Raw genomic sequence first — 12,890 nt, forward strand, 5'->3', positions numbered from 1 at the left:
CAATGAAGACCCAATCCCGCCAAAAATAAATAAATTTATTAAAAAAAAAAAAATCAGGAAATTAAATAAATATAAATATTTTATTTCCCAAGCATCTTGAGGATTTTCTGTAGCTTTCCTTCATTCAAATATTTCTAGCCATAAAACAGGAGGAAAAAATAGGTGAGACTATCATCAATAATTTTAAATTTGAACCCCTGAGTCTTTAATAGGGCCCCCTCTCCTAACCTATAGCACTTCACCCTCTCTAAACACTACTTATCATACTTGTAATTATCTTATTCAGTGTCTTCTTCATGAGATTTTGGTCTTGTTAAAGTAGTATAGCATAAGGCTTCAGAGTTGGCTCTGCCACTTATTAGCTGTGTGATCTTTGGCAAGTGTCTTAGCTCTCTGTGCTTCACTCTAACCATCTAAGAAGAGGGCTAATAAGAGTACCCCCTCAGAGGGTCAGTGTGAAGAGTAAGTGAGCTATCATGGAAGACACCCAGTGCATAGCAGGTGCTTGAACAACATTTGTTAAGTAAATAGCTGTTGAATGAATTGAGTGATTCTGCTGGTTTTTGTTTGTTTGTTTTGTTTTGTTTTTGGCTGTGCCATGCGGCTTCTGGGATCCTAGTTCCCTGACCAGGGATTGAACCTGGGCCCTCGGCAGTGAAAGCGCAGAGTCCCAACCACTGGACCACCAGGGAATTCCCAGATTCTGCTGTTTTCTGGGGAGGGGAAGAAAAGGCTGAGTATTACAGAAGATAAACGGAAATTACATGTCTGCATACAGGATCCCAGAATACAGTTCATCAGTTTTTGGTGGTGAGCATGCTGTATGGTAGGTAGATAGAAATAGAAATACAATGTTGTATTCATGAAACTTATAAACCAATGTTACTTAAAAAAAAAAAAAAAAGAATACAGTTCAGAATCATCCTCTGTCCCAAAGCAGCGGCCATAATGCTTTCCCCAAATGTTTTCTTTCCTTTTCTCTTTTTAAAATCAGCCCTTTTCACCTGTGAGGTGAGAGAATTCAGGAAGGTAGAAGGATGGGCTGAATATGACCCACATCTGGAAAGATAAAAATAGTTATGTTCAGAAAAACTGGAGAGAAAAACAATTTCAAAATGTTATTAAGTTAATTAAATTTAGACTAGGCCTGAAATATACTAAACAGAACAAAACCCCCCTACTTCTTCAGTTTTGTTCTTTTTTTTCCCAGCTCTTTTACTTGGATATCTTAAAAGTAACTATAATTAAGTTTTTCTCATAAAAGTCTTTGGAGGGCAACATCATTTTCATTAAATAATGGGAAACAGAAGCATAAGGAAACTAGATCATGAGGTTTCCAAGTGGCTAAGAGCTTGGAGTTTTGGTGTCAGATTTCCATTCTACCACTAAATTTTCTCATTAGTAAAATGAGGGACGAGAATAGTCATTATCTTATAGGAGAAAATATGTAAAATGCTTGACACTTAGGAAGCGTTCAATAAATAGTAGCCATTATTATTATCAGAACCTTAAGGTCATTACTGATACAGTTTATAGGAATAAATTGTGTATTAAGTGAATTGCCTTCTGGGACCTGCACACCATAGAGAAACTATCGACTAACAACCTGCTTGGGGACTCTGTCTCTGGAGGAGAAACAGACCACATTTGGGGAGGTAAGCTGGAGCCTAAAGTTTCCTGGACCGTCTTTTATACAACTTTTTGTCCATAAATTTTAATTTCCTGTATAACTACTAGGCTTCCCGAATAGTCATTGTTAACTTTTTTATTCTTTGTTTTCCCCATTAAATAATATCTTAATAATTTACACTTTAAAGTTTCAAAAGTACATTCATATAAACTTTCTCATTTGATACTTAAAACCTTGGGAGCTAGATACCACAGTAAGATTAAGCCCAACATGAAGACAAGGAATTGACTCTGGAGATTGAGACTTCCCAAAGTGACGTAGGTAGTAAGTGATGCTACTGAGGTCTCAATTCAGATCTTCAAACTGGAGATTCCACTCTCATTTCGCTATCCTATACCATCCTACCATCAGTGCATACCCACAACTAGGTAAGGCTGGTATCTAATTTTCATTGTCTGATATTTTAGGACAGACACATTATTGCCCGTATCTTCAAGGCTAATCTAGAGTATAGAGGCTCAGAGTACAGACAAAGGTTCAAAAAGAATGGAGGAACGATTTGTGTGTCAACAGGCACCTGACACACACTTCCTTCTTTCTACTGTGACCTCTAATTGCTCTTTCCACACTTTCATAAGAGCAGATTCCTTAAGTACGATATATTACCGTAACAATTATAATCCCTTTATTGATAATATAAACCCAGACAGTCTATCTGTATGAGGAACATGTCCACACCCTAAAATCAATAGTTTGGGTTGTAACAAACTTAATAAAAATAAACTGTAAACAGAAAAACATCTCCACCAACGTAAGCCAAACATTTAACAACTTGATCTACTCCATGGGTGTCTTTATCTCCCTGCTTCCTTTTTCTTTCAACAAATATTTTTGCAAACCTACTATGCACTTGATCCTGAACTTATTACAGTGATGAAGGACACAATCTCTGCTTTCAGAAGCTCTCCTGGTCTAACAAAGGTGATTATAATTGATGTTTATAATACTGTGCAATAAACGTTATGACAGAGGTAGGCACAAGAGGCCGGGCAGACACAGGAGAGGTGCTCATTTTTTCTGGTTACAGTAATTTTCAGGAAAATGTTTTTCCACATCTTCTTAAAAAACAGACTTTGAATCCAATCTTTATCACTTTATCAACATTAAAAATTTTTTTCTTCAAAGCTGACCAGGTGATCAGTGACTCTGTCTTTTACAGTGTACAAGTTACACCATCAGGTGGAACCAATAACCTATTTAATTATAAAAAATTATATAAATGCCAACTTTTGTAGACTTGGTTGTCATTTGAGTTAATCTATGACCATTGATGGTTTAACTCAAATTAATTATTAAATAAGTTACAAAGTTCTCCCCAATCTGGTCGGCTGTAACAGCTGAAATAAACAATTCAGTCCGTTGATTCTGCTTATTTTCAGGCGTTCTTCCGAAGGGATTTATTCTGTTGACATGGCTCTTAATTATAACCATACATTTCTTTGCAATCCACCTGCATTATTTCATTAGAAAGCAAATGCACTGGCTTTAAGAAAAACTAGTCTTGCCCTAGGTTTGGTCATATTTATGTTCCTAAGACTAATTATCAGCAAAATCATAAAGGGACAGTTTGGGCTTTTATATTCCACTGCTTCTCTCAGAAGCAGCCCTCTGGAGCTGTCTAGCCAGGAGGTCTTGATTGAAGCCAGGTTCCTTTGGGCTTTATTTACTGTCTCTCACCTTCAGTGAAGTACTGATGTTTGACAAGTTCCTCCTTTTGGGTATGCAATTTGGAAGCAGCTCTAGGATAGGTAAAATGATTTGGAAAATCAGCCCAAGTTTGAACCTCGTTCACAGGTGTGGGTGATTTTTCCACTCTGAGCCTCCGTTTTCTTGCTGTAAAGTGGTAGATAATGACACTCTCCTTGTGGAGCCGCTAGAGGATTGTATTCGATAATGCTTTCAAAGCATTTAGGCTGTATTTGGCATATGGCAAGCACTCGATAAATTCTATTTAATAAATTCTAATGGACAACCTGGAAGAAATGGACAGATTCTTAGAAATGCACAAACTGCCGAGACTGAACCAGGAAGAAATAGAAAATATGAACAGACCAATCACAAGCACTGAAATTGAAACTGTGATTAAAAACCTTCCAACAAACAAAAGCCCAGGACCAGATGGCTTCACAGGTGAATTCTATCAAACATTTAGAGAAGAGCTAACATCTATCCTTCTCAAACTCTTCCAAAATATTGCAGAGGGAGGAACACTCCCAAACTCATTCTACGAGGCCACCATCACCCTGATACCAAAACCAGACAAAGATGTCACAAAGAAAGAAAACTACAGGCCAATATCACTGATGAACATAGATGCAAAAATCCTCAACAAAATACTCGCAAACAGAATCCAACAGCACATTAAAAGGATCATACACCATGATCAAGTGGGGTTTATCCCAGGAATGCAAGGATTCTTCAATATACGCAAATCAATCAATGTGATACACCATATTAACAAATTGAAGGAGAAAAACCATATGATCATCTCAATAGATGCAGAGAAAGCTTTCGACAAAATTCAACACCCATTTATGATAAAAGCCCTGCAGAAAGTAGGCATAGAGGGAACTTTCCTCAACATAATAAAGGCCATATATGACAAACCCACAGCCAACATTGTCCTCAATGGTGAAAAACTGAAACCATTTCCACTAAGATCAGGAACAAGACAAGGTTGCCCACTCTCACCACTATTATTCAACATAGTTTTGGAAGTGTTAGCCACAGCAATCAGAGAAGACAAAGAAATAAAAGGAATCCAAATCGGAAAAGAAGAAGTAAAGCTGTCACTATTTGCAGATGACATGATACTATACATAGAGAATCCTAAAGATGCTACCAGAAAACTCCTAGAGCTAATCAATGAATTTGGTAAAGTAGCAGGATACAAAATTAATGCACAGAAATCGCTTGCATTTCTATACACTAATGACGAAAAATCTGAAAGTGAAATTAAGAAAACACTCCCGTTTACCATTGCAACAAAAAGAATAAGATATCTAGGAATAAACCTACCTAAGGAGACAAAAGACCTGTATGCAGAAAATTATAAGACACTGATGAAAGAAATTAAAGATGATACAAATAGATGGAGAGATATACCATGTTCCTGGATTGGAAGAATCAACATTGTGAAAATGACTCTACTACCCAAAGCAATCTACAGATTCAATGCAATCCCTATCAAACTACCACTGGCATTTTTCACAGAACTAGAACAAAAAATTTCACAATTTGTATGGAAACACAAAAGACCCCGAATAGCCAAAGCAATCTTGAGAACGAAAAATGGAGCTGGGGGAATCAGGCTCCCTGACTTCAGACTATACTACAAAGCTTCAGTAATCAAGACAGTTTGGTACTGGCACAAAAACAGAAATATAGATCAATGGAACAGGATAGAAAGCCCAGAGATAAACCCACACACATATGGTCACCTTATCTTTGATAAAGGAGGCAAGCATATACAGTGGAGAAAAGACAGCCTCTTCAATAAGTGGTGCTGGGAAAATTGGACAGGTACATGTGAAAGTATGAAATTAGAACACTCCCTGACACCATGCACAAAAATAAACTCCAAATGGATTAAAGACCTAAGTGTAAGGCCAGACACTATCAAACTCTTAGAGGAAAACATAGGCAGAACACTCTATGACATACATCACAGCAAGATTCTTTTTGACCCAGCTCCCAGAGAAATGGAAATAAGAACACAAATAAACAAATGGGACCTAATGAAACTTAAAAGCTTTTGCACAGCAAAGGAAACCATAAACAAGACCAAAAGACAACCATCAGAATGGGAGAAAATATTTGCAAATGAAGCAACTGACAAAGGATTAATCTCCAAGATTTACAAGCAGCTCATGCAGCTCAATAACAAAAAAACGAACAACCCAATCCAAAAATGGGCAGAAGACCTAAATAGACATTTCTCCAAAGAAGATATACAGATGGCCTACAGACACATGAAAGAATGCTCAACATCATTAATCATTAGAGAAATGCAAATCAAAACTACAATGAGATATCATCTCACACCGGTCAGAATGGCCATCATCAAAAAATCTAGAAACAATAAATGCTGGAGAGGTGTGGAGGAAAGGGAACACTCTTGCACTGTTGGTGGGAATGTAAATTGATACAGCCACTATGGAGAACAGTATGGAGGTTCCTTAAAAAACTACAAATAGAACTACCATACGACCCAGCAATCCCACTACTGGGCATATACCCTGAGAAAACCATAGGTCAAAAAGTGTCATGTACCACAATGTTCATTGCAGCTCTATTTACAATAGCCAGGACCTGGAAGCAACCTAAATGTCCATCGACAGATGAATGGATAAAGATGTGGCACATATATACAATGGAATATTACTCAGCCATAAAAAGAAATGAAATGGAGGTATTTGTAATGAGGTGGATGGAGTTAGAGTCTGTCATACAGAGTGAAGTAAGTCAGAAAGAGAAAAACAAATACAGTATGCTAACACATATATACGGAATCTAAGGAAAAAAAAAAAAAAGGCCATGAAGAACCTAGTGGCAAGACGGGAATAAAGACACAGACCTACTAGAGAATGGACTTGAGGATATGGGGAGGGGGTGGGGTGAGATGTGACAGGGTAAGAGAGTGTCATGGACATATATACACTACCAAATGTAAAATAGATAGCTAGTGGGAAGCAGCCGCATAGCACAGGGAGATCAGCTCGGTGCTTTGTGACCACCTAGAGGGGTGGGATGGGGAGGGTGGGAGGGAGGGAGATGCAAGAGGGAAGAGAAATGGGAACATATTGTATATGTATAACTGATTCACTTTGTTATAAAGCAGAAGCTAACACACTATTGTAAGGCAATTATACTTCAATAAAGATGTTTAAAAAAAAATAAATAAATAAATAAATAAATAAATTCTAGTAGTGGCTTTCCTACCAGTGTCAGGTCTCTAAGGCGTACATTTTTAAAAAGGTGACAGCAGGACTTCCCTGGTGGCACAGTGGTTAAGAATCCGCCTGCCAATGCAGGGGACATGGGTTTGAGTCCTGGTCCAGGAAGATACCACATGCCGCGGAGCAGCTAAGCCAGTGAGCCACAACTACTGAGTCTGAGCTCTAGAGCCTGCGAGCCACAACTACTGAGCCCGCGTGCCACGAGCCCATGCTCCGCAACAAGAGAAGCCACTGCAATGAGAAGCCCACGCACTGCAATGAAGAGTAGCCCCCGCTCGCCGCAACTAGAGAAAGCCTGCGCACAGCAACGAAGACCCAACACAACCAAAAATAAATTAAAAAAAAAAAAAAAAAAAGACGGCAACCAAGCAAAATTTTGTTTGTATATATGATTTTCAGAGGAAAGGGTGCACAGTTTTCAATAGATTTTAAAAAGACTTCTGTCTAAAAAGTAGTGTAGAACCAACAAAAAGAATTTAGGAGTGAAAGCTGTTCTGTGACCATGAAAGACAACTAACATTAAGTACAAAGATCATGTTTATTCCCAAAGAATTTCTACAGATTTCCCACTGCAGTTTCACCAAACTTCTAACATTGTCCTCATAGTCCTTTAGTTTCCCACCAGGACATCAGGGTACAGATGAAAGGATCCTGCCTACCTTCCTTTCTAGCGAGAGACAACTGACCACCAAAGAGGTGGACTGCACAATTTTTATACGGGCAGGTTTTAGAATCAGTCAAACCCAGACTTCAAATATGCCTCCATTACTTATAAACTGTGTGACTTTAAAGTAATTTAACTTCTCTGAGTATCAGTTTCTTCAAGTACATCCTCTCTGTCACACTCCTGATTTGGGAAAATAACTGTCCAAGGTACAGAAAAGAGGAATAAAGATTTCTGTGATTCTTTTGATGTTCCTGGGGAGGAACTAAAGACAAAGATTGCTGGGGAAAGGAAACGGGGACATAAGGGATCGGTGGACAAGGTTGGCATTACACATAATCAGAATAAATGAGTCCAGTACAGTGTTCTTTGCGGGGTGCTGGAAAAGCCCACCCAGTCCCCTAAACTTCTTTCACTATGTCATTCTGTCTGAAATTCCATCCTTAGAAATAATTCCTTTGGATCACTAAGAGCCCCGGGGAGGCAACTAGTACTCCCAAATGGTTTATTGCCTCTCTTTGTGAATCCCCCCTCCCCCGCAAGGATAGCCAATAAAGGTTCTAGGTGATAGGCCTCTCAAGGGTACTAGTACCTTCACAGGGGAACAAACTGAGTCACTCACACAATTTCCACCTTCAAGACTGGGAAGGGGTACTTCCCTGGTAGCGCAGTGGTTGAGAATCTGCCTGCCAATTCAGGGGACACGGGTTCGAGCCCTGGTCTGGGAAGATCCCACATGCCACGAAGCAACTGGGCCCGTGAGCCACAATTACTGAGCCTGCGCATCTGGAGCCTGTGCCCCGCAACAAGAGAGGCCGCGATAGTGAGAGGCCCGTGCACCGCGATGAAGAGAACGAAGACCCAACACGGCCATAAATAAATAAATAAATAAATAAAAATTAAAAAAAAAAAAAGACTGGGAAGGGCCTGGTAGGGTGGGGAACTTACAGTTCCTTGTGAGGGACAAAAGTCCGGAAGGCGAGGTTTCTAGACCAAAGGAAGTGGAGGGGCCAGAATGGGGCAGAAAGTGAAGCTGGAAAGAGATACAGGAAGGATGCTAGAAGAGACTTCCTTCTTTTCTTCCGCAAATGTGTCGGGAACATGTGGCGAAACTACACAGGTCGGTCTTGCGGCTTAATAGGAAATTGGCAGGGGTGGGGGGTAGGAGCTCTTTCTAGTTCGGGAGGACGGCGGCGCACTCTGGGGGTGGGCGAGGTTTGGGTAAAGGAGCTGGCCTCCGATGGGGCGGGAAGGAAGGGGGAGTGGGGCGAAGACGCAGGCTCCCGGGTGTGGCGTGCAGGTCTGGGCCCGGCTCCACCACTCGCTGGCCGCCAGTCACACAGGCACGTCCTCGTCCGCGTGCATGCCACGAGATAATGAGCGGAAAGCGCTGGCACAGGGCCTGGCATCTGGCAGCCGCTGGATAACGCTGTGGGCACTGGAGACGCGCCCTCTGTTGCAGTGTCCACAGTGTGCCGGGCACTGGGCTTGCACTCAGCACCCTAACATCCCTAAACCTGACCCCCAGCCCGCGAAGTAGGGCTCGTCATTCTCAGTGTACAAGTGGGGAAACCGCGGTTTTGAGCAGCGGTTGCTCGGCTAAGAAACATCCGAGACCTTCCTGGGACCTTTGGGCTGAGGCTCGCTCTCGAGGGGAAAGTTAAGGGGCGGCGGGTGACCCCAAGGGCCTCGCCAGGGGCACAGGGCTCACCCTTGAAGGAGTCGGGAAGCCGCCGGGCTTGGGCTTCTGCTGATGGCCGCTTGTCAGACATGATGCCCGAACCGGAGTCGCTACTCTCAGGTCGCTGTCGCCAGGGCCAGAGCGGGAGCGGCGAGGAACGCCCGGAGGCGACCCAGGAGCCCGAGACCCAGCCAGCAGTCCCACCCACTGCCCGCGGCCCGGCCAATCGACGCCCAGGACCGAGGAGGACACGCCCCCACCCTCCACCGCCCTCCCCTCCCGCGCGGCAGCTTCTGGGGAGCTTCCCGCTATCCCAGGGCTGAGGGGCGTGGCCTGAGGGGCGAGGCACCCCTGAGGCGGGGGTCCGGGTCGGGGGCAGCACCGGAAGGGTGGGGCGGTGCCGGAAGGGAGGGGCGGAGGCCACAGGGCTGGGAATTGCGGCTGAAGAGACAGGGGAGGGGGTTGAGAGGATGGCCTGAGAAAAGGCGACGAAGAAGAAAAAGGCGCCCCTTCTGGGCAGACGAATTAGAAGAAAATGGTGCCCTCCTTGGGCGGGGTAGGGTCCGAGTGAAGGGAGGAGGCAGAGAGGCACCTGTGTGGCCAGAGTGAGGGCGCCGCGCCCAGCCCTAGACTGGGAGCACCCATGGTGTGAGGGGAAGAAAGCGGCGCGACCACCCTCGAGCCCAAGGGAGTGAATTCGAGTGTGGTGCCCTTTATTCAAATAAAATCCTTTCCGAGCCCTTGCCGTCGCCAAGCAGCGTGCTCATTGCTAGGGACGGAGCGGGCAAGGAGCAGACACGGGGCCCTCCCTCGTGGAGTTGACACAGGTAACTAGCAAGTAAACAAATCATTATACGTGAGGAAGAGCGCGACGAAGGGCACGGGGGACTCAGAGGATAGCCGAGGGCAGCTACTCTAGTTAAGGAGACAAGGGAAGGCCGCTGTAAGGAGGTGGCATTGAGGTGTGACCTGAAAGATGAGAAGGAGCCACCCTTGGGAAGGGGGCCTGGCGGGGCGGGAGGTCGGAAAGGGAATCCCAGGCGGAGGGAAAAGCACAGCCAAGAGTATTCCCCACCTCACGCTTTGTGCTGGGTGGTGGCTGAAACCTCACCTTTGAAAACCAGGCTGTGTTTTATTCTCGATAAAACTTGTCCGAATGCAAACGTTCAAAGTATGGTGATGCACACAAGCAGGTACACTTTTAAAAACATTTCATGCTGTAATAAATACAGATTCTCAGGAAGTTGCAAAGGCAGTGCAGAGAGGTTATAGGTACCCTCTACCCAGTTTCCCCCAATAGTTACGTCTTACTTATACGTAGTCTCAAAGCCAGGAAATTGACAGTGGCGCAAATGTATATATAGTTCTATGCCATTTTGTCTCAAGCATAGATTTGTACAACCACCACTACAGTCAAATACAGAGCTATTCCATCACCACAAATTTCTCCCTTTGGCCTTATAATATCTGACACTTTGTGGTGTTTGGGTAATTGAAATGGTAGACTTTCTCTCTAGTTTTAGGTCTGGAGCCTTGTGGTTGTCACGGTAGAAAGTGGAGCACACACGATTGTAACAGGTGTTAAGAGAGTGGCTGATCTTCGTTGCTTTGGGGTACAGACACTAGGGTGTGGTTCAAGGCTAATGCAGAGCTCTCAAGTTGATCTCCAGTCACGTGTGGGAAAGAACTGCTTATATTCCTGGGGGTGGAGTACAGCTTGTGCAGTCATTTGGTTTATAAGCCTTCTGGAGAAGATAAGGAGGGGGAGTACAGTTATTTAATGATCCTTTCTCTCAATTATCCTGGAGAAAGTCCACAGCTTCATTTTTTCCATTCCACAACGAATAAGCCCCAGAGGCATGAACTTCCTGTTTATGCCGCGGTTCCCAGGAATGAGGAGCAAATGCACAGGCAGCTAATTAAAACTTTTAATAAAGGAGGGCTTGATTACAAATTGCATAATCAATTTGTGAAAAAGTATTTAGCTTGCATTTTTGCTGGAAAGGAAAATATTTCAAAATGAATTTAATGTTTGTACTCCTGCCTGCTGCCTTGATTCAATTCTCAAGGCAATTCCAACAGCATCACTTCTGGAGAATTAGAAAAGAGGCTTCACCCTTTGGGACAAAGACTTTGGTAAACACTTGTTGGCCCTGGTTTCAGATTGCATCAGTTCGGGAGCTAATTCCAGGCCCCAAACTGAGAACAAGATTTGACTTGATTTTTAGATTACTTTCAGAATAGATGGGAATTTACAGATTTAGATTTTAAAATGCTGAATTTCACTTGCCCATGAAACTGTTGTATTCTGGCTTTCTTATGCATATTCTGTATAAATGTATTGATTAAATGTACTTTAAAAATAAATATTATTGTATCACCCTCTCCCTTTGGGGGAATTTCTAGTCCTAAAATTTCTTCCAGTAGTGATTAGAAGGTAGAATGTTTTTTGAGAACTTTATGCTTTAAAAACTGAGACTTATTATATAAAATTACAAATAATTTGAAGAGAGAAAGAATTACTTCTCGTATCATTGCCTCTAACAGAACTATTATCATTTTGGTGAATTTTTCCTCTAGCTGTTATTTAAAGTATATTTGCATGTAAGTTAAAATCAGAGTATTTATTCCATATTTCTTTCATGTTTTATTTTGCTGTTATTTCCCTAGCATATGCAGGGTACCAAATTAAGTATTGATTGATGGTGACAGTGACGACATTAAGACATGGAGATGGGTTTGAGACAGACATGCACCATGAGTTCATAATTGAATAAGTCAGAAGGAAATTTAATTAGTCTTTTTCCTGTGTCCATGTAAGAAATGCTTTAAGAACAACAGAGGAAAGTCCTTATTTATTTTCTTTTCCTTTAAATTATGATTCCAGGCTGTTCACAGTGACTGCAGTGAAATCAGCTAACCAAATGCTTTTGAGGGAACAGCAGTACCAGCAAGCTATGTCTGTTTGTGGCATTTTCAGCAGGATGGGTCTAACTAGGTTGATCTGTTTCTCTGTGTGGACTAATTCACATTTATTGTATTACAGCAGCATTTTTGTCTTCTTAACTCTTCTGTTCTTCAGGAAATTACTCCGGAACTGAATCATAGCAGGAGTTTCACCAGTGGATTTTGTACCTTTGGGCTGTGGCAGCAGACCAATTACACCACAGCACTTGGTAAGAGCACTGGGTGTTTGTGTCCTCAGGTCTTATGAAAATAAAAAGCATTACTGAAACATTGGTGGTATTTAATAGAGTCATCTATGGCAAGAATTTTATTAATCTGCTTTATTTATCAGTTCACAAAGCAAATATTTATTGAACACCTATTATGTGCCAGGCATTGTTGCAGGTGCTTGGGATAAAACTATGAACAAAAAAGACAAAAATTCTTGCCCTCATGGAGTTTTCTTTCTGGTATTCCTTTCCACATGTATTAGTTTGCTAGGGTTTACATAACAAAGTACCACAGACTGGGTGGCTTAAACATCAGAAGTATATTTTTATTACACCACAGACTGGGCGGCTTAAACATCAGAAGTATATTTTTCTTACAGTTCTGGAAGTGAGAAGTCCAAGATCAAGGTTCAGCAGAGTTGGTTTCTTCTAACGGGCCTGAGGAAAGCATCTGTTCCAGGTCTCTCTCTTTGACTTGTAGATAACTGTCTTCTTCCTGTGTTTTCACATCGTCTTCTCTTTGTACACTTCTGTGTCCAAATTTCCTCTTCTTATAAGGGCACCAGTCATATTGGATTAGGGCCCACCCTAATGACCTCATTTTAACTGAATTACCTCTTTAAAGACCCTACCTCCAAATACAGTCACATTCTAAGGTCCCAGGGTTTAGGATTTCGACATATGAATTTTGGGGGAACACAGTTCAGCTCATAATACCACA

The 12,890-nt window shown here is 42.2% G+C and overlaps 1 protein-coding gene and 1 long non-coding RNA gene across 2 annotated transcripts in view; one reads left to right on the forward strand and one right to left on the reverse strand.

Moving 5' to 3' along the window:
• The window catches only part of STOM (stomatin), a 31,121-nt gene extending 21,932 nt beyond the window's left edge, over positions 1-9,189 (reverse strand). Inside the window, exon 1 of the mRNA XM_036855512.1 lies at positions 9,024-9,189. Coding sequence (XP_036711407.1) covers positions 9,024-9,084 — 61 coding nt within the window. The 5' untranslated portion in view covers positions 9,085-9,189. The remainder of the gene's footprint in view (positions 1-9,023) is intronic.
• On the forward strand, positions 8,239-12,623 carry LOC118896889. Its single transcript, XR_005020323.1, has 3 exons — positions 8,239-8,432; positions 12,076-12,169; positions 12,550-12,623. It is a non-coding gene; the product is annotated as an uncharacterized LOC118896889 (long non-coding RNA).
• The last annotated feature ends 267 nt before the right edge of the window (positions 12,624-12,890 follow it).

This window comes from Balaenoptera musculus, chromosome 6 (genome assembly GCF_009873245.2).
Source record: "Balaenoptera musculus isolate JJ_BM4_2016_0621 chromosome 6, mBalMus1.pri.v3, whole genome shotgun sequence".
Taxonomy (NCBI): Eukaryota; Metazoa; Chordata; class Mammalia; order Artiodactyla; family Balaenopteridae; genus Balaenoptera; species Balaenoptera musculus.